The sequence below is a fragment of the Zosterops lateralis genome (genome assembly GCF_965231275.1).
Source record: "Zosterops lateralis genome assembly, chromosome: 1".
Lineage (NCBI taxonomy): Eukaryota > Metazoa > Chordata > Aves > Passeriformes > Zosteropidae > Zosterops > Zosterops lateralis.
The window spans coordinates 45597724-45621526 of NC_139762.1; the positions used below are offsets into that span (position 1 = coordinate 45597724).

General features: G+C 46.1%; 3 protein-coding genes across 5 annotated transcripts in view; 2 read left to right on the forward strand and 1 right to left on the reverse strand.

The window, feature by feature from the left end:
- Nucleotides 1-1184: 1184 nt before the first annotated feature.
- Nucleotides 1185-7006, reverse strand: LOC310916590 (C-C chemokine receptor type 8-like). Of its 2 annotated transcripts, none has more exons than XM_083874247.1 (3): nucleotides 6903-7006; nucleotides 4318-4386; nucleotides 1185-3470 (listed from the first exon to the last, which is right to left on the reverse strand). In XM_083874247.1, the coding sequence occupies exons 2-3, from the start codon at nucleotides 4369-4371 to the stop codon at nucleotides 2391-2393; spliced, it is 1134 nt and encodes a 377-aa protein (XP_083730373.1). In that variant the 5' UTR covers nucleotides 4372-4386; nucleotides 6903-7006; the 3' UTR covers nucleotides 1185-2390. The 2 variants fall into 2 exon arrangements, with proteins under 2 accessions (XP_083730373.1, XP_083730374.1); XM_083874248.1 differs by lacking the exon at nucleotides 6903-7006 and adding an exon at nucleotides 4478-4661.
- A 224-nt stretch (nucleotides 7007-7230) lies between these two features.
- On the forward strand, nucleotides 7231-13757 carry SLC25A38 (solute carrier family 25 member 38). Of its 2 annotated transcripts, none has more exons than XM_083874378.1 (7): nucleotides 7231-7369; nucleotides 9333-9454; nucleotides 10066-10150; nucleotides 10657-10836; nucleotides 11830-11998; nucleotides 12605-12771; nucleotides 13633-13757. In XM_083874378.1, the coding sequence occupies exons 1-7, from the start codon at nucleotides 7295-7297 to the stop codon at nucleotides 13753-13755; spliced, it is 921 nt and encodes a 306-aa protein (XP_083730504.1). In that variant the 5' UTR covers nucleotides 7231-7294; the 3' UTR covers nucleotides 13756-13757. The 2 variants fall into 2 exon arrangements, with proteins under 2 accessions (XP_083730504.1, XP_083730505.1); XM_083874379.1 differs by lacking the exon at nucleotides 7231-7369 and adding an exon at nucleotides 8261-8351.
- An 8415-nt stretch (nucleotides 13758-22172) lies between these two features.
- The window catches only part of RPSA (ribosomal protein SA), a 194725-nt gene continuing 193094 nt past the window's right edge, over nucleotides 22173-23803 (forward strand). Inside the window, exons 1-3 of the mRNA XM_083874362.1 lie at nucleotides 22173-22240; nucleotides 22477-22644; nucleotides 23592-23710. Of these exons, the coding sequence (XP_083730488.1) occupies nucleotides 22180-22240; nucleotides 22477-22644; nucleotides 23592-23710 (348 nt within the window). The 5' untranslated portion in view covers nucleotides 22173-22179. The remainder of the gene's footprint in view (nucleotides 22241-22476; nucleotides 22645-23591; nucleotides 23711-23803) is intronic.

Below are 23803 nucleotides of genomic sequence, written 5' to 3' on the forward strand. Positions count from 1 at the left end.
ACCTTTTATGCAAGTAGATGAACAGGCACTGAGGCTGTGCAGGATATTTTAGCCTCAGCTTCTTGTGTTCTCTGTCCTTGGGAAAACCCTAAAATTTGACATTTTCCTCAAGCTGTCTGTCAGCTTGCACAGATACAGGAAGATGTCTTCTGCTCTCAATGCCCTCACAGGCACTGGAAGGACGGCAGACTGCTCGAGGCTCATCCTTTCAGAAAGCAGAGGAGCTCTGTGACATACAGGGATGCTTCTGGCCACCCAGAACAACATAGGGCAGCTCTTGGCAGCCAAGCACTCTCCGGATGTGGTTCTCACATTCCCCCTTTGCACAGGAAGGCAGCAGTACCAGCTTAAAGCAGTTGGGCAGTGAGAGAAGTTGAGGTCAGGTCCAACTCAGCTCCTGGTGTTGCTAATAAAACAGAAGCCATCTGCCTCTGGCAGAAAAACCCTTTAAGATGCAGAAAGTATGTCCTGACTCCTTGCTAGAAGGCTTGTGAGTGGTGTTGAGGCAACGGCAGGACAGAATGTCCTCCAGTGAGAGCTTGAAAAGTGAAAGACTTTGCAAAGAAGGCTCTGTATGTTTAAGCTACCCTCATGCCACTGGGTTACAGCCCTGGTGGGGAAGCCTCACTCCAACACCTACACAACAGCAATCAAAGAAACCTCTGAGCACAGCGAGATGTCCCCTAGCAGACATGCTCAACAACCAGAGAAAGGCCATCATCATCTTGCAGCTTGGGCAAATGGGCTCCAGCACGTGTCCCAAAGCACTCACACAAGGGGTGCAGAGCGAGGCTGTTGAGTCTGCAGAAATCATTCCTTGTGCTTCAGCTGATTGAATTGTGCTCTAGAGGGCTCCTGCTGTGAATCTGCAGGGGAGATTGCCCCCAGTCCTCTTGCCCACCACCCTTTGGCTTTGCCCTGAATTTTTTTGTGAAACTCCTAGAGAACCTGAGGGTTTATATATCCAAAAGAAGCCTGGCTGGCAATAAGGCACCTGAAAGGTAGAGACTGCTGCAACCCAGGCAGCAGCTGAACTGAAGAGGAGGCAGAGAAGAGGTGGCTGGAGGGATTATCAGTTGTGTATATCTGTCCAGGACAGAATAAAATGCAAATGCTGACACAAATAATGATGAAACAGGTTCCTCAGGTGTAAAGACTGTGCAATTACACTGCACACAGTATCTTTATTATAAAACTTAAAATATAGTGGTATCTTGTCGAGACAAATAGAAGAGAACAAAAAGCTTTGGAAAACAATTGCATTTATCTAACAATATTTGTACATAAAAAAGTATATATATGTATATACGGGTATATGTGTGTGCATTTGTGTATATGTACACACATGTGCAAGTATAGATATGCATGTATATGTCCATACTCCTATATAATACAGATACATATAGATATATCTATATGAATGGGTATATATTCACATATATAAAATCAGTCATCCCAAGCTGACACAATAACTGAAATGTCAACCCCAGTCACCTGCTCAAGAGCAGTGACCACACTGGCACACCAATTTTCCAAAGTTCAAAAAGTTAAAAAATGTTCAGAAAGTCCCCTGATAGGAATGTGTGACAACTTACACGCACTATTTTTTCCACTCTTCAGCCTTTTTCCTGGTAACAATTTCTCCATCCATTCCTACAGCACTCATTCCTTCTCATAGGGGTTGTTCCTTGACATCCACAGCACCATTTCTAAGCTACAGCTTCAAACCCTTCCAGCCAAGAAGCTGCAGGCCCTGGTAGCAGATGGGGAGTCAGGATCATACCCAGATAATAATTCACATTGATTTTACCAAAGCACGTGGACAGCATTTATTTATTGGTTGCTTATCCAATCATATACTAACTAAGCTCTTCTGGGCTGGAAGCATTATTCAGATCTGTCAACTGGAAGCCAGGCCCTGCCATGACACCTTAAACCTGGGCACCGTTTCCTTCCAAAGAGCAGGTTCCCATTCCTACAGCAAATCCCATCCCTGCTCACAATGCCAACACACTCTGCTGAGAAGAGGGAAGTGCCCAGGGTTTGGAAACATAAATATTTCTTTTCAGTCCTGAGTCTAAAGGGGGGAGGGTATGTTTCTAAGGTACCTCTCCATGCTGCTCTGGCAGTGTGGGAGTCTGCTGGTAATTTCACAAAGCAAGCAAGGCAGGATGTGCTGAGGGAAAGAGAGATGATGCTAAAAAAGAAAAAACCAACCCTCTAAAAAGTGAGAACACCAAAAGCAATCATGATAAAAGCAAAATCAAACAGCTGTTTCCACTTTTCGTGTCCTAAAAAGTTGCTCAAACAGTCAATAGCAGTGGATACCCAGTTGAGGATTTCTCCATTTTAGGTCACCCGTCCAGGATGATAGTTTTGGACTTGTAGTTCTAGAAGACAGTGCCAACAGAAGACAACTGTGAGGACTTTGTGTGCAGAGAGGAGTGCTTGTCCAGGCTGCGCCCACTGAAAGCCCCATAGCCTTTGCAGTTTGACAGAAAACAGGCAGATTTTCTGAAAGCATCAAGGAGATGCTTCTTGAACTTCTCACCCACAAAAGCATAGATGACTGGGTTGAGGCAGCAGTGGATAAAGGAGAGTGCCTCAGTCAGCTCTATGGCTAGGTCTAGCTTTTCACTTATCTGGCAGTCTTTGATGATGGACATGTTCCTCAGAGAGTCCAAAAACAGCACAATGTTGACAGGTGTCCAGGAGAGAAAGAAGACAATGACAACAATAAAAACCAGTTTTATTGCTTTGTACTTGTTCTTGGTATGGCACTTCTGCAGGTTTTTCAAGATGCTGTGATAGCAGAAAATGAGGACAACAACAGGGATTAGCCACCCCAGGATGTTGGCTTCAAAATTACTGAAAGTCTTCCAGTCATTTTTGCCATCAGGATAGTGACGGAGGCACTTAATCTGGTTATTGTCATCCACTTCCTGGAAAAAAAGGAAGTCTGTCATTGATGCTAAAATAGCAACTACCCAAACAACCAGACTGGTGATAAACCCAACGGCAGTTGTCCGAATCCCTTGAATACGGAGGGAGTGGACTATGGCCAAGTACCTGTCGATGCTCATGATGGTTATGAAGAAAACATTGCTGTAGAAACCAATGAAGTAAATTGAGCTGATGATTTTACACAGTGCATTTCCAAAAATCCACTGGCTCTGAACAGAGTATTGAACCAAGAAGGGCAGGGAGAATACCAAGAGGAGGTCGGAGACAGTCAGATTCAGCAAATACACATCAGTCATGGTCTTGATTTTCATGAAGACTGTCAGAATCCAAAGAACCAAAGCATTTCCCATGAGGCCAGTCACAAACAGTAGGGAGTACAGTACTGGATATAAGGTAGATGCAAATGCTGGAATACTTTCAGGAAGACAGATAATGTACTCTTCTGAGTAGTCATAGGTATAATCATAGGCTGCAGAGGAGTTAGGTGCTGGTGATGTGTAACTCACCTGTTTAAAGACAACAAAATTCATATGAGCCAAATTCTACATTACCAGATATACGAGGCAGGAGTCAGCTCACACCAAGCTGTATGAGGACAAAATGGACATGCCACAGCTGTGGTATAAGATGAAAATGAAGAATGAACATGAGGGGCTGGCCATCCCCTGCAAGACACAGGATGAGATCCTTGCATCACAGGGCAGAGGAGATCAAGGAACATGCAGCTGTGATGGCCCATGCCTGAGTCCAGGTGGGGTAGTGAGGCCAGAGACAGGGAGCATCCTCAAACCAGCAAAGGCATGGGCATGGCCAGAAGGCTGAGAGCCCCTGATATGGGTTTTGGGGTCCTATTTTATATTTCTTTCTGAAAGAAGAAAGGGAGCAGGGCCCAGGGAGAAACTGACATGTTAACACTCATCTCCTAAAAGCTTTGTTTCCAGTTAGCTGCGTGCCAGAAATGGGATGCACCAGCAACAGTGACATGCCCCTTTCCTGCTCACTAGCCCCTTGCAGCTCCCCCAACCCCCAGCAGCAGCCACCCCATCCCTGGGCAGTACCTGTGATAGTAAACAATTAAAGAAGATGGATAGCAGCATCCCTGTCAGGATGTCCTCCATAGGGCACTCCTAGCACTACCTCTGCCCTCAAGGACAGTCTTCTTCCACAAGCACAGTCTCATCAGCTAAAGACATTTCCACCCTGTGTTTTGGTTTCTTTCCAGAGAACAACAATGGCACTGATTTATCCTAAACGTCCATCATCTCCACCAGTACTGTGTCCCCACAGGAAAAACTCTAAGATGTTCTCCTGGTCCCAGCTTGCAGGAAAGAAACCTGGAAGGAAGTAACTCACCCTTATGTCCTCAGAGCCACCGCTGCCCAGCAGGTATGAGAAATTCTGCTCCATAATCCAACACTGCGTCTGAAAGAGCGTAAAATCTGTCTTTATATAATGTATTTTTGAGAAGCAGACCTTCTATATACCTTTGCATATACAGGCTGGCAATATTTACCTCAGCTTATGCTGCAAGGCCAAGTCACAGTTAAAGTCCTTACTGTAGCAGGACACAGTCCTAAAATAGCTTTTCCTCTGTGTGACCTGCTATATTAAACTTGTATGAAACCTCAAGCCAGTGAGTTCAGCCTCTGTATCTAACACCTACAGAACGGAAATGTCAAGCTTTATCTTCTGTAGGATCATGAAGTTTTCATTTTGAGCACTTAAACTCTTCAGTGAAAGAGATCTGAAATTTCCCCCTTGTCTTTGAAGTGTTCCTGTCTCCCACCCCTCCCACCTGCCTGCCCTGTCCCACCTGCTGCCCCTGCTCTGCAGTTCCAGTGTCTAGGAGAGAGAAAGTGGTGTCTCTCCTCTGCTCCAAGGACTTCTTGTGAAGATGGCTGATGGTGATGGTTCAATGTTGCCAATATACAGTGATGGCAAAGGGTCCTATGTTTGCTTAAACATTTCATTTTTCCTCAGAAGGCAGCTTCCCCCCACACCCACCCAAGCATAGACAGGAATACTTAAGGGAAATGATTACAGAATCATAGCCATTTAGGCTGGAAAAGGAATTTAAGATCATTGAGTCCAACTGTAATCCTAACACTTCCAAGTACATTTAAACCTTTCTTCCCAGAACACGCACACTGCAGGATGCTCTCTCAGACTAACACTGAAATAAAGCCCTCAACAGCATTGAATTCCCACCAACTCTACCACACGCCTACTGTGACCTCATCCAGACCCAACACAGCTTCCACCCCACAGCCATCTCTAATCTTCCCCACAACACAAGATACATGGGAAAGAGCAGCACTACTGAGCAACAGGCATCATTTGAAGTGTGTGTTGTCTCCTTAAATTCTGCTGCTCCTCACTAGAGCCTGGTGCCAGCACTGAAATTCAGGCAAGACACATCACCTTTTTGTTCGTTTTTGAACAAACAGCACCTCATTGTCCATCAGTCCATGGAGGTGCTGCTAGAGATCCCCATGTGGAATGATCTGTTGTCTTTCTCAAACCCTTTGGATTTGGCAGAGGGATAATCTTCTGCAAAGGCAGAGGGATAAATTTCTGGGAACCAAGAAAATCTGCAGCTGCCGCATGTGTGGCAGTGGACGGCTTTCCTTGGCCATGTGAGCAGTGTGATATTAGGGCAAAGTTTTAGGTGTGAGTCAAGCCATGACAGACAAGCTCTGCTGGATATTAACTCTTAAAATACCCCAAACTAGGAATTAAAACCAGAAATAAGCTCTTCTGTTACGGACAATGTTACCAGCAGTTGCTGGCAGTGTTGAAGCTTGATCTCCCCTGCACTTATGGTGGTTTAAAATGGCACTCACAACTCTGTTGGTTCTAAAATGGCAAAGAATACAACCAGGAATTATTAAATGTAGAAAAAGATGTGTCCACCAAATGGGAATTTGGCTGTTCCGTGCCTCTCATCTTTAATGTTCTAAATAGAGATGACAGGCCATCAGAGCACAAGGACACCGAAGCGACATGAAGGGATGCGGCTCCCTCTGCTGGGCATTCCTGCAGAATTGAGGCACATCCCTGCAGAGACGTGTGTGATCAGCAGTGCTGTTTCACCTCCTTATTCATCATGAAGCTTATGTTAAAGAAGAAAAAGCTTCCACAGCAAGATAAAAACCTAGAGACTGACTGTTGCTGCCAGAGTTTCATGCTGGATGAGCACTTTCTTGGGATAAATGCCATTTGACCAATATTTTTGGAGCCCATTTGGCTTTGGAAAACTACGAAAATGTCAATTGTTGCTCCACCCAAAGATATGGAGGGAGAGGATCTAGCCACACCATCCACAGCCCCACATAGAAACATTTCAAATGCATCATTGAGTTTGTTGGCCTTACTAAAGTTATGCTTACTCCTCTAAACAATCTTCTCTCCCAGTCCCACCAGAACAGCCAGAAACATGTCAAAAGAAATAGCCAAAGGGGCTTTTTCAAAATGACATGTATATCCCAGACAGCTTCCTTATATAATCAAATGGATAACAGATGATCATGCATTGGGTTTACATGGAAAGGTTTTGGTAGCAAGGGGGCTGCAGGGCTGCCTTATGTGAGAAGATGCCAGAATCTGCCCCTGTGGTGGCAGTAGCCAGTTCCAGCTGACTCCAGGATGGCCCTGCTGCTGGCCAACCAATGAGACCATTGGTGATATTGGTAGCGCCTCTGTGATTCAGAAACACTGTGCAACAGCAGCTGTGAGAGAGTGAGAATATGAGAGAAATGCCTTGCAGAGTCCACAGTCAGTGAAGATGGAGTCCAGCAAGATGTGAGATAGGGAAAGAAGCATCAGGAGGGAAGGGGATAAGCTAATCTTTTCCACGAGTCAGCAGGCAAAGTCAATTAATGAAATAAAAGGCAGTCACTCACCCAAGGAGGGAACTGCTTAACAAGGGAGGAACTTACCAATGATAGTCCGTAATGAAGTGCTTTTGCTAGCCTGTGTGTTATATCTTCTCAGAGAAGTATGTTCTCTCTTTCTTCAGGGGCTGCCAAGAGGCCAAGAGAGTACAGGACAGGAAGTGGTTTGTACATAATGGCTACTGCAGCACACAGGGTCTTCCTTCTAGAAACACCAAGAACATGATGTTCTGTATCTGTCATTGGCCAAGGCACAGCAAGCAGGCAATTCTTAGAAAAGCAGTTTGCCAAAGCCATACTCTTGGGAGCTCCTCCCAGCTCCTCCACATTTGTGGTTGATAAGCAGTGTCCGGCCCTGCAGGGACAGTGAAGCCACAGTCTCAGGGCTTTCACAGGTCTAATATTGAAACACTTTGTTTTGGTGCCTCACTTCTTCAATGCTCTGGAAAGCCAGCCTTCCTCTGCTCTGGGCCCAGGATGCGGATGAGCAAGTGGAAGCACTAGCGATAGCGGTAAGGATGTGTCAGTGTGCATCTCAGCTTTCTGCACAACAGGGTATTCATGGGAAGCTGGTTTTGTGAGGAAGTGGGAGGTGTGAACTGAGGGAAGACGTAAAAGCTGTCAGTCATGAACTGACCTTTCCCACCACCCATGTCTGACAGAATGCACTGGGGCTCAGTTGCTGGACACAGCACACAGCGCTGGAATATAGAGTGCAGTTGCTGGAACTGAGTACAATTCTGCTGCCCACAACTTCAGCCCAAGGAACTGTTAGAGAAAGCCCAGATGAGGCCACAAAGTTGATCAGAGGACTGGAGCACCTGCTCCATGCAGTCAGGCTGAGAGCATCGGGGCTGTTCTGCCTGGAGGAGAAAAGGTGGTGTGGAGATCCCATAGCGGCCTTCCAGTATCTGCAGGGGGCCTATGGGGAAGCCAGAGAGGGACTCTCCATCAGGAACTGCAGTGACGGGACAAGGAGTAGTGGGCATAAACGAAAAGAGGAAATTTAGGTTAGACATTAGGAAGAATATTTATCTGTGAGGGTGGTGAGACACTGCAACAGCTTGTCCAGAGAAGATGTCGATGTCCCACTCCTGGCAGTGCTCAAAGCCAGACTGGACGGAGCCTTGCACAATGTGGTTTAGCGGAACGTGTCCCTCCCTGTGGCAGAGGGGCTGGGCTTAGATGAACTTCAAAGATCCACTTCAACCCCTTAACGTTCTACGACTCTCTGCAGAACGTCCAAAAGCCGCGACAACAGGGAGGCGGTGCGGGCAGGCCTCACCCCGGCATGGTGCCTGCGGGGCCAGGCCGCGAAGGGCAGGCGGGGGGTTCCGGCAGCCGGGAGGGCGGTGCTCCGGAGCGGGGCCGGCTCGGGGCGGGCCTGGGCGGCTCGGGGCTGGGCTGGGCCGGCTCGGGGCTGGGCTGGGCCGGGCCTCCCCGCCGCGCTCCGGGTTTGCGGGCGGCGCTGGGATGCCGGGCCGGGAGACGGAGGTACGGCCGCGCCGCGCCGGGCCGGGTTGGATCGGGCCGGGCCGCCCCGCTCCGCCGGGCCCTCCTCGCTCGCTGTGCCGAGGAGAGGCCGGGGTGGCGCCCCGGTGGGAGGTGAGGGGGGCTCGCTGAGCCCCTTCGTCTGTTCCGCGGCCTCGGGGCAGCGAGGGACGGCGGGGACGGGCCCGGGCCCGTGTCGGTGGGTGCGGGCGGCCCTGGGGAACCCTGAGGGTGCCCCACGCTGATTCGGGTCTGTCCGCGCTTTATGATCTGTCGTGATCCTGCTGCGACCAGGGGCGCGGAAACTCCTTCTCCCTTAGCAAATACCGTTATATATTTATAATAATAAAAATCCCTCTCGAAACACAAAAAAAAAAAAAAAAAAAAAAAAAAAAAAAAAAAAAAAAATCTTCACCCTTCCGTGGGTTTTGTTCCTTCTGCCTTACCATTATTTCCCGAGGAGTGGCGGCAGCGGCTGTGTGTGGCAGAGGTCGCCTCAGCCGGGCAGGCCGTGCAGTGCTGGGGGTTTGTCTGGACAGCGTTCCCCGGCAGTGTGGGGGACCTTGCTTGGTGTGCAGGGCGGGAGGGGAGGGTTGGGGATGCTGCCAAGGGTTGGGGATACTGCCAGCAGTGGTGGGTGGAACTGCGGCAAAGGTACGGGTAGGTAGGTGGTGGGAAGGGGACACCTATTTCCTTCTGGCTGCTAGTATATCTGATGTTCAGAAAACTCTTTCTAACCACCGAATTTCAAGGAGACTCTGGAACAATCTCCCAGAAAAAGTAGAGGGACCAAAAAACTGCAGATAAAACTTGATCAGCCTCAGGAAAGGTCTGGAAAAGCTTCCTGTGCCCTAAGCAGCTGTCCTTAGCATCTGGGGTCAATTCACCTCCTTTCCTACATCGTGCAATGTATAAGCTGAAATATTTGCTTTTGTACTGTTCTTAATAAAATGGCCGTTTAAAGTTCTATTCTTTCTCTTCCAGATGCATCCAGTCCTAAAGGCCTTTGTGTGCGGCTCCATCAGTGGCACTTGTTCCACGCTCCTCTTCCAACCCCTTGACCTGCTGAAAACCCGCCTGCAAACTCTGCAGCCTGCTGTGAATAGGTGAGAGGAGGGAGATGTGTCTGCCTGGGGGGTCTGGAGGTGCTTTGCCATAGGCTTCTACCTTATTTGCTGGCTAGGGCTTGGAGTTCAGAGTTGTAATTTGGGAAATCGGTCTTTCTGAAAGAGAAGGTATGTTTTTTATGTTAAGGAGAAGGATTGTTATTTTGTTCCACAAGAGCAAAAACGTCTGTAGTTGTTAATGCTACTGGAATAATTTGTAATCTCAACATTTGTTCTCATCCGAGAGACTGGTGTTTGCTGGAGTGGCTACCAAGCAGTTTCATGGGGTATCCTCTGCCTGAAAAAAATCCTGCATGGTTGTCAAAAATTTTTCATGCACGCAGCTTGGTGTAGTCAACCTAAAATCTGCTGCTGCTAACAAAGGAAATGAGCAACTAAAAATGCTAATGAGTGTTACAAGTTGTAAGATACAGAAGGTGATGGAGAAGCCCTGGAAAGAGTGACCAGGAAAAGCAGAGTGAGATGAGGAAGCACCTTGGAAGTGCTGGGTTAATGCACAGAGATATGAGTGAAAGAGATAGCTGTGGAATGCATCTGCCAAGGAGCAGAAGCAGGTAATTTCTTCAGTTCTTGTCTTGTCTTTCTTTCAGGTCTGGTCGTGCTGGGATGGTAACACTGCTCGTTAGGGTTGTTCGTACTGAGAGTATTCTGGGGCTCTGGAAAGGTGTCTCTCCAGTAAGTGGCTGGTTTAACTCTGATTTGTAAAAATAAGTAGATAAATCAACTTACTGTTTATTGCTAATTATGTCTGCCTGAATTTAAATAGCCAACTCTTGTACAATTATGAGTGAAACCACATGATTTAGATTATGTCCTATTTTAAGGAGTTAATGTTGTGAATTTCACTGGTTTGGTTATGGCAGTCCTGAGCAGCTGAACACTTGAATGCTTTTGCAAATGTGGCATGGCAGCTGCAGGAACTTCATTTTGGTTTGGAATATCTTGTTCCTAGAAAACTGCCATTGAGGACTGCATTAAATCCTGGCATCATTTGAATCACTTGTCTGTCAGTGCCATAAATGATTTCTGCCTTATCTTCTTTCCTCAGCGTATTAGCTTTAGGGATGTTTTTGTCTTCTACAAAGCTTCCTGTCAAGTTGAACAGTATCAGGAATGTTCTGTAGTATATTTTGTCTTATGTAAGCTTTTCCTTTCTTCATCTGCTTCTGTTTCTCCTGAAGTCCTTTGCAAGATGTATTCCTGGGGTTGGGATTTACTTCAGCACTTTGTACATGATGAAGCAAAAGTTCCTTGTGGACCGTTCCCCCACAGCCCTGGAGAATGTCTTTCTGGGTGCCACTGCTCGTGCAATTTCTGGGATTTGCATGTTGCCAGTGACTGTAGTGAAGACCCGATATGAGGTATGACTTTCCAATTGGTCCCCTGTTAATTGTTGTGGGAAACACTAAAAGTTAAAAGGATTTTTAGGAGCTGAAAAAGCAGGCCTTGAACAGAAAAAGCTGAAAACTCAGAATCTGCTGTAACTGAAAAAGTTTGAAACTAGAAAAGATACAGTAGTATAGCAAACAAGGACATGGGAAACAAAGGCTGAGTTTATAGGTCTGGCTTGAATAAATCTTAACACTGCAGAAAATATATGCCTTACAAGATAGTAGAAGGTCTTAAGCTTAATAAGGGTATTGTGTATTGTTAATAGAAAAACATATGAACGAACATTGTTTAAAGCAGGTGTACATGTACTATAATTGATTGGTTAGAACAATTGTCTGTAAGCTTTAACAATATGTTACTGGCTGAAAAACTTTTAAGATGCTTTGTAACAAAGAAATTTGTGGCCACTGCGAGCAGACTGTGACCTGCTGCCATCCTTTATCTACACAAAATCCTGTAATGAGGCTGATGCTTCATTAAAGATTGAGAAGAGTTACCCCGGCAGCTCCATCCCATTCCTGCCTGCACTGACACAAATGGTGTCACACACCTTCCTTGTGATGCAAAATAAATCCTGCTGCCTGGGGAAGGTTGCTGCCACTTGGGTATAGCCAGGAATGTAGTTCTGATTTCATCTCAGTTCACACATTGTGCAGGAATGATATTTAGGCAAGAAGAGGAAACATAATTTACCCTAAGATTTATAAGTTCCAGTTGTGTACAATGTTTGTGCAGCATCTTTCATATGTTAGCTTCTTGAAGGATTCTTTTAAAGACTGAGGTAGGTTAAACCCAGTTTTTGCCTTGAGTTGTCCTCTGTGTTTCCATATTGGGCATCCCATTAAGTTCACACTATCATTTGTTTGGATATTTTATATATTATTATATATCCTTGGGGTGTGTGTAGGGCTCCTCAATCTGTGTCTGGCACATGGATGACTGACCTTTGTCTGGCCTTGCAGAGTGGAAGATTTGGCTATGGGAGTGTGTATGGAGCCCTGAAGAATATCTATCAGACCGAAGGGGTCCGTGGCATGTTCAGTGGGCTCACGGCCACGCTGCTGCGGGATGCGCCCTTCTCTGGCATCTACCTGATGTTCTACACACAGACCAAAAACCTCACACCTCAGGGTGAGGCTGAATGTTGGAATGGAAAATATTCCTCTTCTGTGATGTTGCCCTGCAGCTGGCAGCCTGCATGCTCTACTCATTGCCCTCCACCTCAGAAGTTAAATTAGTCTCCTGTAGGGAGTTGGGTCACACACTCTCGTTTGCCTGTGGAGAACTGTAGACCTATAGTTGAGGTCAGTGCAGAAATGGAGACTGGCCCTAAATTGATTAGTTGTCTTCGTGAAGACTGATGCATAAGTGGGTTAGTGAACAGTTCAAAGACAGGGTGTCTTAAGCACTGCTTGCTGCTTCTGCTTGTCTTGCATACTGCTCAGTTTCCACTAAACTGGGGCTTCTCTGATATTGGAACTCACTGGGGCAACATTTGTACAATTTCTTCTTTTCTGATTTTCAAATTCAGTTCCCTATCAAGTGAGCCTTTTCAATAGTGTTAACTTTTGACTAGCAGCCACTTTTCCCCTTGAAAGGTTTCTCTAGCTGCATAGATTTTAACTTCTCTTAGGCTCTGATATTGATTTAATCATTCAATAGCTTTCACTTTGTCATGCAGCATGAGTGTTCCTGGCCTGAACAGTGTCTGAGTGCGTTCCCCTTGCTCTGTTGCAGACCAGCTGGATCCAGTGCTCGTGCCCTTGCTGAATTTTGGCTGTGGGATCTTTGCGGGAATCTTGGCCTCTCTGGCAACGCAGCCTGCTGATGTCATCAAAACACACATGCAGCTGTCACCCCAAAAGTACCACAGCACAAGCCAGGCCATTGCCTTTGTCTACAAGGTGAGGTGAATCCCTTCTGACATGCACAGCCACATCCTCAATTCTGATCCCCTTGCTCAAAGCACAGCTATGCTGGGGAAGTTGTTGACTTTTAAAGGAGGTGGAAGTGTCAGTGCTTCATCTGCTCTTGCAGTTGGACAATTCAGTGTTGGCATTTTCAAGATGATGAAGGGGGTCATGCTGTGCTAGACCAAGACTATAGTGTGCAGTGCAAAATGCTGATTTCAGATACAAACCAGCTACAAAATAATTCTTTGCTCTTTAGACATTAGAAGATAAATAAATGCCCGGGTCTTTACCCCAGGAATGGGATGGAGAAGTAGTCAAAGCTCACCTTTCCCTTCCTGCTGTCAGAAGGGCAGGTCTTGGCAGATTCACTCTGTTTCCATATTGAACTCTATTCCTAATCTGTTTATTTGTTTATGCATTTTTATGTACCTTTTTTCTCAATTTTTTTTTTTTAACTTAGAAATCTCAGGTTTTTACAGAATAGCTGAGAGAATTTTGCAAATATTAATCTCCAAAACAAAGAATAGTAATTTTCCTGTAGTGTCTGGAAATGATTAAGGGCAATACCTTGCCTTCTCTTTGTAGGACTGTAGTGTGGCTTTCTTCATCTGTTGTCTCCATCCTGGCCTTCCTTTTTCCACTTATTGCTCTTCCTGCTTTCCTGGGTAGCCCTGCAACAGTGCAGTGCTACAGGTTCTTCCTAAACACTAAATGCTATTTAAGCCTGTATCTTTCTGAGACTGATCTGAGTCTGAGCTGAAATACATCCTGTGCTCTTCCATGTAATAAATGATGAGAAATTAAAACCCTCTAGGCAGCGTGGGATGAATTGCTGTTTACCTCTTTTTGCAGGACTTTGGGCTGGTTGGCTTTTTCCGAGGCAGCGTGCCCCGAGTCCTCAGGCGCACTCTGATGGCAGCGATGGCATGGACGGTGTATGAACAGATGATGGAAAAAATGGGCTTGAAGTCCTGACTGAGCTGCACGAGAAAGGACCAGCTTCACTCCTTCTCCCGCTTGCTGTGATCAACCGGCACTGAGAAGTTCCCAGTTCCACTGAGGAATAAGCCTTCCTCAGCCAGGAGGAAGAAAGCCCTTCTGAGACAGGGGATTAGGCCTTTGGGCAAGTAGAGGGAAGAAAGGATTGGATCTTTGTGTTGTTTGATCAATGCATTCCAGAAGGACTGCACTTGCAGACTGCCATGGGAAATGGCAGTGTTTTCACAGACTGGTAACTATGCTGACAAGCCCCTTTTAAAAGTAACTCTGTGCTCACCACCTGTATGCAGTGAGACAGTGTTAGAGCAAAAGTGTTTAAGGAGAAAACAGTGATGGCAGAATGTGCCAGCCTGTTCCTTGCTGGTGTGGCCAGAAAGGCCACAGTGACCACCATCTGATACATCTTCCTCATATGCTTTATTCTCACAGGGGAGCAGTGGGCCCTGATGGGAAACTGGATGTGTCTCATAATGCTTATATTGCAGGAGTGGGTGGAAGAGAAATGTATGCAGAGGAAAAGCTACAAACATGGTCTCTGCCATCACTTTTGTACTGTGGGTGATCACATAGAGAGTAACTGGAACTGCCCTGCTGTGTTATGTGTTATTATGTGATTGAGCATCTTAACACTCTTGAAATGTCCTCCTGCCTCTACAGCAGAGTTTGCACAGGAATCAAGAAGCATAAGGCACTTTAGAATCGATTGCTACCAAAGTTCTTCTTGTTCTTTGAAAAAAAAAAGCTGCTGGTCTAACTATAGCAGGAATACTCAAGTGGGTTTTGTTGGGGTTTTTTACGCAGTTGTCATAGAGATTTATTTGCTTCCTATTTCTTATTTGTTATCCCTGATCAACACCCTCAGTGTGAACTGGTCCTTAGATGTAGCTTTCAGGACCATGGCTCATAATGTATAAATGTATAATGGAAACAGATGTAGATACTGGCACTTCAGATTTCCCTAAAAACATTGTTGAATGCATGTGGAGTATGTTTTGGTTTGGAAAGAAAAGATTGCTATTTCTGTAAGCCTTCTCCAAAGTTTGAGCTCTGTGGGTGCTTGGTACTGACCTTTAATTCCCTTAGGGCTCCACACAGACTCTTCACATCTTCCTGTCTGATCCTTTTCTCTTATCAGGTAGTCCATGTTCGAGTATGCCTGAGTTTAAACACACTTTTCATCCTCTGTGCCTTCTTACTCTTTCCTACTGTGTTACTCAGACCTCACAGTGTGTGCCAGGTACAGCCTGCTCCCCTCTTCACTTGTGCCTCTGTGATGGGTTGGGTCCCTTGCAGCTTTGTTAGCATAGCCATGAAGCTGGCGTGGAAGTGTGCATCCTGTTCTGTAGTGTGCCTTGCAGAAAACTTAGCTTTGGCTTTTATTTTCATAAATATCCAGGCATATTGCAATTCACTTAAGAACCAGAGCACCTGTCTCTAAATATGAAGATACAACACTGTAGCTGTATGAACAGCCAGTGCTACCTACCTGTTGTTCATAAATTTTAGAGTGTATTTTGGACAATCACTGCCTGCCCAGGCAACTTCCCGAGTGCAAGAGCAAAGGGAATGTGGGTTCTTAAAATTCTTTACCATATTTCAACTCCAAGAAGGCTTGATGACTGATGTAAAAGTTGAGTGAAGTGTGAGAAGACAGGCTGGAGGTTTGGAAAGTGCTGCCTGTTTTCAGACTCAGCCCATCTGTGAGGGGAGGCTGGTGCTCTGCAGTTCAGGAATCTCCAGGAATGGTGGTGGAGGGTTCTGTGTGCACATCTACGTGTTAGCAATAGAGCACTGCATCAAATCAGGCTAAATATTTGCTAAATCCTAAATGTGAACACTTGTTCCTTTCTTTTGCTGTTCCTTCTGCCCTTAGTGACCAGAACTTGTGAGAGTACATGAAACCATGGTAACTGCACATCCTGCTTGTTTGCTATCCTCAGCACTACTGACACAGAGAACTGGAGAGCCAGGTCTAGGATTGCTGACCTGGTGGAATAAGGTGGCAATTAGTTGAGCTACCTCATTTGTCCCTTATTCCCCTTTGTATGGGATCAAACCAACATTGTGCTGGGAGCCTGAATTTATTTGGGACTTTTATAAATCTGGCGTGTGTGTTGGATCTGTTGATCATCCTGGGCTGTGGTAGCCAAGGGCAATGTGTGGGGTCACCTGCAAAGGTGCTTCACACATATTTTGTTCCTGATTTAGCAATGGCAAAGCAATGTGCAACCTATGGAGACAGAAACTTAAGCTCTTAGAAATGAGGCAGGCAAGCAAAGAATGCAAGATAATATGGAATTAAGTAAGGTCCTCATCAGAAACCTGAATTTCAGGGACACTTTGGTGGCTTTTATGTCCCTGTACTCTTGCCTGGTCAAGTAACAAAGGAAGAAATAGAGAATTTATTCCCATGCACTCATGTTTTAAGGTCTACTGTGGGGTTGTTTTTTTTTTGTTGTTTTTGTTTTAAATCTGGAATCAGGCCTAAAGCAGTGTTAGCTTTTTCTTTGGGAAAGTTTTTCCATTCTGCTTTGGTGCTTTGTTACTGGAGTAGAGTGAAAAATTTTATGGCTTTTGGCTTGTGAATTAACCTGGGCTCCTCTGAGTTTAAGAAATAGAGAATCTGAACTGCACTGTGTTTCATCTGTCATTGGTGCTGCAAATCCAAAAGCTTATCTACCTGTGAGTTGGGGAGAATGAATTCTGTGGTGCAAGATTGTTGTTTGTTTCTCTTTGTTATTTCTTTTGTTGAGTGTCAAATATGAGGAAGGGAAAGCCTGAAGTTCTGCTTCACTCTGTTCTGAAAGCTTTATCACATGGTCAAGCATAAGACAATTTCTCAGCTCTGATCCTTACTGTCCTTTACCTTTTTCCCCTCTTCAAAAACATTCTGTTTCTGAAGTGATTTATTGAAGTTACTCCTTGATAGCTGTAGGAAGTCAGTACAATCAAGTGTGTGGACTTAAAGTTTAGATGTATTCCCCTTGAGGTTTAATGCTTCTACTTAACAGCATATTGTCACTGTACAGCCTAAAGGTCAAGTAAATCAAATAAAAGATCTGGACAGAGGTGCTTAATCACCTACCTGCATCATACCAGCAATGCAATACTAGCAATCTTGTCAGAGAGTCATTTCCAAACCCATCTTAGCTTGGATTCCAGAGACAGTGGTGTGCTCCCTCTGTGCACTTTAGCATCACAGTTGGATCCCTCTTGGACTGACCTCTGTTGCTGGCAATGCACTGTTAGTGATCTGCACTGTCTCTGCTTGCCCCTGCAGCTGTGGGTAAGAGCACAGCTGGCTGCCATGTTGAGGCAGGCAGTGTTTAAGTGAGTTGAGAAATAGTCTGATTATTCATGCTTTGGAAACTTTGTTTCCACTCTTCCCGTGTGATGATTTTTTTTTTTTCTCTCTCTGTCTTAAACAGAACTGGAGCTTTGGAACATTGCATAGCTTTGGATATTGTGAGTGCCTATGTGTCTTTATAAAATATTTATGTGAAAAGGTGTATTGTATGTTTCTATTAAAAACTGGTTGCTAAAATGAAGGATGTAATATCTTCAGTGCTTCTTTAAAAAAACCCAAACAGGCCCCAAACCGATTAAATGCACAAGGATGGAATAGAGGCTTAAGAAGACAAAAGACTGCCCCAATAGGACAGGACTGTTGCATGTGTTCAGAGCCCATAAAAGCAAGGAATATTCTCTTTCTGTGGTGTATAATATGCACAGGTTGTGCTACTATGACCTAAATCAACTTTGCTTAAATGGAAAAAACACACAGCGTTGGGGAATGTGTTTTACACAGCTTCCTCTGCCTGCCTGCTGTGTGTAAAGACAGATGGCTGTTGAATCCCTGTACTAGCTGCTGAAATACCTGCCTTCAGGGCAGTGGGATTTTAAGCTCTCTGGGGAGAAACTGTTTTTAGTCTCCTGCTGATCAGGTTTTTGCTACTCAGGCAGTCCGATCTCAGCAGGGCACCACAAATTGTGCCTGGGACACAGTTGTGTCTTGCAAGGCATAATGCAAGGGGATGCTGGATTGCTGGGATCTCCTCTCGCTGTCACAGTATGGTTCTGGGATTCAGTAGCAGGCAGGTTGTGCTAAGCAAAATGTTGTTGATACTGAGACATACATCTTCCAGATGTGAAGAACCCAAGCCTTTTTTTTTTTGCTTAGATGACACATTCTCACATGGAGCAATTTTCATGGAGAGTTATCTGTGTGTAACAGACCCTGCTGTTACACCACCAGACAGTGCTGAGGTGCAGCCTTGTGCCAGCTGAACATGAATTGCTTGTGCAGCTTCCTGATAGCAAATTAGGCCTGGGATATTGCACACAGGGCCCTCCAGAGCTCTCCTGCTGCCTTGGAGAAACCACCTTCTGTGTAGTGGGTGTTGCTGTCCATGCTGCTGACAGCTGCCCCAGCTGTGAGAAGAGATAGCAGACAAGCTCCCTAACCCTTCTGGGTGGTAGAAGGTGGGCAAGATTGAAAGTTTAAAGGCACTGTGGTTTTAACAAAACATTGAGTTACAGATCTCCTGTTCACATTAAAAATGGGCAAACACTTTGCTTGCTTTTTAAATTTTTAATTAGTTGTGTGCCATACGTAAGCACTGATACCAGAATTGAGCAGAAAAGATTTCTTATTCCACACAGACACATATATATATATGTACTTTTGTGAAGTGCTCCATGAGGAGCTCTTCAATATGCTTATCCTTTCTGGATTTGGTTCTTATTTCAAAATAGCAAGCTGATTTTCTTCATTGCAGTTTCTTAATTTGCTATTTTATCACCATAAAATGCTCTAGGAGTTTTTAATATAATGCATTAAGGAGTTTTAGTAAAATGACAAAATACCAGTAAAAGGTTAAAATGAGACCTCTGCAAGTTTTGTAACAGGTGTTAGGCAATTCTAACTTCGTTGAACTAGAAATAAGAAGGGAAGAGATTTGCCGAAGTATATCTCCCCAAAACACGTAAGAAGTAATAACAAACTTTTGAAACAAAGGCCAAAATGGAATTTACAGGGAAGCACAGTAACATTAGTGGGGTTTTGCTGAAAATGGGCTGACCTTTATAGTTCCTCTTTGCCTTCTCCAGGGGTGCCACACCATCTCTTGGGTGACACCCACTGTCATGTTTGGTGGGGAAGATACTGGCTGAAAGGCTTTCTGCCTGACCCTCTTCCCCAGACACACAGCCCAAGCCCTTCATCGCAGGAGCTGTTGTGGCAGCACAGAAACCTCCTGTGCAGCCCTGTGAGGAGCCCTCTCTCCCAGCACTGGGGCTCCTGGTGCAGCCCCTTGCTCAGAGGCTTCTGGCAGGGGCTGCTGCTCCCTGCTGCAGCCTGGGCTGGCTCCCTGGGAGATGCTCTTTCTGGGGCTTTGTGAGCAGCCCAGGCACCCAGTGCAGCATCCAAAGGCTGGTGGTAGCTCCGTGGTGCTTCTCTCTGCATCTGAAGGCCCCGAGTCTCCTTGGCTCTGCAGGAGGGGCAGTGGCTCAAAGCTCCCTTCCCTGGCTTTGCTTGCTGCAGAGCAAGGCTATTCCCAGGGGCTGCCAGCAGCTCTGTAATTGTGTAACAGAGTTCACTGTGTACTTTAGACCGGGGAAACCTTGTCTAAAACATGTGATAAGATAGATACACTTTCACCTGTGGGACATGTCCATTATTAACTGGTCTCTTTTAAACTGTCTCAGCACATTGTTATAAAATAAAGACAAGCTTTCAGGTTATTTAAGGAAATAATTAAAAATGCTTTATTGTCAAGCTTCATCACCCTTCATCACCCCTTTTCCAAGCCCTCTCATGGGCTGTGGGCCTCATGTTCTACCAGAAAGGGTCCCTAAGTGTAACAATAAAAAAATAAAGTAAGTATTAGTGACACCAGAGGAGTCTATAATGCTTACCAGTGGCACCCTTTTGATAACCTAATATTTAATGCATTATTCAATACTTAATTTACAATCATTACGTTCAAATACATTTTTAATATGGATGGGTTTCAATTTTGCAGAAGAGCTCTCCAGAAAAAACCCATTACCCACACGGTGGTGAGATCACCATCACCTCTCCTCTTCCTTCCGCAGCTAATATTCACACTGCTCCTGTCTCCTGTACAAACTGTGTCCAGTTTGTACACAGCCTCATCAGGTCAGCTCTCACCATCCACAGTGCATTTACCAGGAGCCACAGATGTCTGTGATCTCTCAGGCAATGATAGTTCGCGCTCTGGCTGAGAGCTCACTAACCTGCTGCTGAGTTTCTTTTTACCTCCTTTGTCACCACCATGTGGCAAAAGTTTGAATTACTCTCTTACAGACTTCTAAAGCTGATCTGATAATCTTGCTAATTAACACCATCTAGTTAACACAAGCACGAAGAAAAGAAGAATAGGGAGCCATTTTCCAGGAGACAAAGAACATACATGAGATGATGTTGTGATCTGCTACTTAAGGAATTCTCCCCCAGAGTAACTCAGGGCTCAGTCATCAAAAAAGGGCTGTCAGGAGAGGCCAGGCCCAGTCACACTGATGTGGTTATATGAGGTTAAAATATAAGTGAGAAAACTAAAGGAGCACTGTTGTTAGAAAGATGTGAAGATGAGTTATCACTTGCAGGAGGCACTAGCAATAGTGTTTGGAAATCTGTCTAGAAATGTATCCAGATCTTGATGGTAGAGAGCATAGTGAAGTAACTATCACTACTTTTATTTTTTTCCAAGAAATTCCTTTCTCAGGCCTGTGTCTGCTTCCAGAATTGGACAAGGAAGATGAGAAAGGAGATGAAGATTCTTAAATCTCATAACTTTCTATGTTTTCTTAAAAACAACAAGAAAACCCCACCCAAACCCAACAACACACACACAAAAAAGGGGCAAGTACCACAAGAATGTCGACTGCAGAACAAGGATGTGTAAGTTCAGTATCAATTTCACGTAGTTTTACTGTCATTTCTGCAAAGGACAAGAGCAGCCTTGGTTTTCCAAGCTCTCCTGAGTGGTGCCAGAGCAGTGCCCCTGCAGGGAGGGGGAGTGTAGGTGCAGGGAAGATGCCACAGCTCCTTAGAACCTTCCCCTCACAGCAGGCAGTGTAGAGGCTAGATATAATTCATCAAATAATCCTCAGCCCCCTGGGACAACGGAATTGTAAATAGTTTAAAATAAATCTTTGCTTTCTTTTCGCTTCAGGACCTCAAAAACTTGTTGATGTTGGTTGGAGCACAAAGCACAGGATGCTCTGAAGCAGCCCCAGGATGAAGAAGCCACAGAATCAGCTCTGTTGGTAAAGGTCTCTGAGATCATGGAGCCCAAGCAATGAGCAAATACCTCCCTGTTAACCAGACCAGCACTGAGTGCTTCATCCAGTCTTTCCTTACACACCTCCAGGGACGGTGACTCTGATAGCACAGGGTTAAATTGATTTCTGAAGTAGCAAGGGCCCGAAAACAGGGGATCGGCTGTACTGTAACCAGGATGTTATTCCATGCTATTGTTTTAATTAAATGAAGTATAAAGTATAACTTTGCACAGGTGGTGGGGGGAGAGAAAGGGGGAACCCTGGTAGAACGCACAGGCTCTAAAAAGAATAAAGTTAGGTCAGGAGGATCTGTACCGATATAATCATTAATATGATGCATGCCAGAATTGTCAATTGTAATATCAGTTTGGTAGCTAAATATGATTATTTTCTCCAACCAAAATCTTGAGCAAAATCACACAGACCATTGTTCCTCGGGATGGAATCAATGGAACAATGGGGTTTAATGATTAACACGAATCTTTATGTAACAAGAAAGGTATAAAATTGTAACCACTTAGCATGTTGGACAAGCCGAGATCTGGGTCTGGACCCCCGGCTTCCAGAGCTCTGAAATAAGGCACCGCACACAATTTGGCGATTGTGTGTTCTTTTCTCGGCTAACAACTCCACCACCTCCCTGGGCAGCCCATTCCAACATCCAATCACCCTTCTGTGAAGAAATTCTTCCTGATGCTCAGCCTAAGCCCCTCCGGTGGAAGGTGGGCCGGTGTCCCTGTGCTGTGGCGGGTGGCCGGGCTCAGGCCGCCCATCCCACCGGCCGCGCTCTCCCCTCAGGGCGCTGTCGGGGGCGGTGAGGCCCGCCCCGAGCCCCCTTTTCTCCGGCCTGAACACCCTCAGCTCCTCACAGGATCACACTGCAGACCCTCCACCGGCTGTTTTGTGCTTCTCTGGGTTCCTAATCCCATAAATCCCACAAATCCCACGAATCCCACAGCTCCCAGGAACTTCCTTCCGAGAGGGTGTCGGGAAGGAGCCGCGCCCGGCCCGGGGACCCCGGGGAGGCCCCGCCCCCCCGCGCGTAGCCCCGCCCCCGAGGCGCCCCATTGGCTGGCGAGGCTATAAATAGGCGTCATGCGGGGGCGGGTTCTCTTTCGGCTCCGCGCCGCCCGGGCCTCCACACGGCGTTGTCAGCGTGAGTCGGGGCCACGGGGCGTGGGGGCGGCGGGGGGCGCGTTCCCCGCCCTGCGATAGCACCGGGGGGCACTGTGCATCCCGGCGCACTGCCGGCGGGCGGGCCGGGCCCGGCCGAGCCGCGGGGAAGGCCGAGGCCTGCCGGGAGTAGCGCGGGAGGCGGCCCAAGATGGCGGCCGGGGCGGCGGGACCTCGTGGCGCGGTCCCGCCGGGCTGAGCCGCGTCCCTTCCCCGCAGGTTCCCTGTCGTTGCTTCCAAAGGGAAACCCCACAATGTCCGGAGGCCTCGATGTCCTGCAGATGAAGGAGGAGGATGTCCTCAAATTCCTCGCTGCCGGGACCCACCTGGGAGGTACCAACCTCGACTTCCAGATGGAGCAGTACATCTACAAAAGGAAGAGCGATGGTAAACAGGCGGGATGGGTGGCCCGGGTTGAGCAGCTGGGATCTTGTGGGCACAACTGGGAGAAGCAGGAAAGTGCTAGTACTTGATTTCTTAAGCATGGTTTCTCCATGGCGTTTGAATACTAAACAGTGTTAACTCAAAGTAGAATAAAATACTGCTTTTAGAACAATTCTACTAGTTCTTGACTATCTTGATCCTTGACTACGTAAACAAAATGGTATTTGTATCTCAATAATGGCTTCTCCTTGTTTGTACTGCTCTTCCATCTAAGCTGCCCTGTGTTAGAAAATTAAAACTCATACCAGGTCTGGGTTTTTGATGGTGGAGCTGGAATCGTGTGTCATTAAAACCATAAGGGAAGAGTTTTCTTTGGAATAGCTTTCTACTAGCTAGAGTGAGACTAGAATGTTGTCATTTCATAAAGGACTTTGAGGTGCTGGAGAATGTACAGAGAAGGGCAGCAAAGCTTTCGAAAGGTCTAGAAAATGTCATGAGGAATAACTGAAGGAGCTGTGTTTAGTCTTGAGAAGAAGAGGCTCAGGGAGATCTCCCTGCTCTCTACAACTACCTGAAAGGAAAGGCCACCCTCTTCTGCCTGTCAGCAGTCAGAGAACCCAAGGAAATGGTTTTAAGATGAGACAAGGGAGATTCAGATTAGATAATAGAAAAAAATTTCATTGCTTGGGGTGGTCAAACAGTGGAATAGGTTGCCCAGTCACTTTTATGAGGGACCTGGATATGATGCTTGGTGTTATGACTTAGTGGTTGCAGTGGCAGTGCCGGCTGAGCAGTTGGATGGGATGATCTTGAAGGTTTCTTCCAACCTTGATGATTCTGTAAATTTTTGAGTAGCCACAGCCATGTGACAGGTTTAATGGCAGAGGAATGCTATCCTGTTTTAGGATCTTCTATTTGCTGGTTGCTCTAAAGCCTTTTGTTGTCCACAGGTATTTACATCATCAATCTGAAGAGGACCTGGGAAAAGCTGCTCCTGGCAGCTCGTGCCATTGTTGCCATTGAGAACCCAGCTGATGTCAGCGTCATTTCTTCCAGGAACACTGGACAGGTATGGACATCAGGAAGCCTGCAGTCCTGGGAGCAGGACTGCCTCGCCATGCATCATTGCCTGCCAGTGACAGCTTGCTGATAATAGGCAATA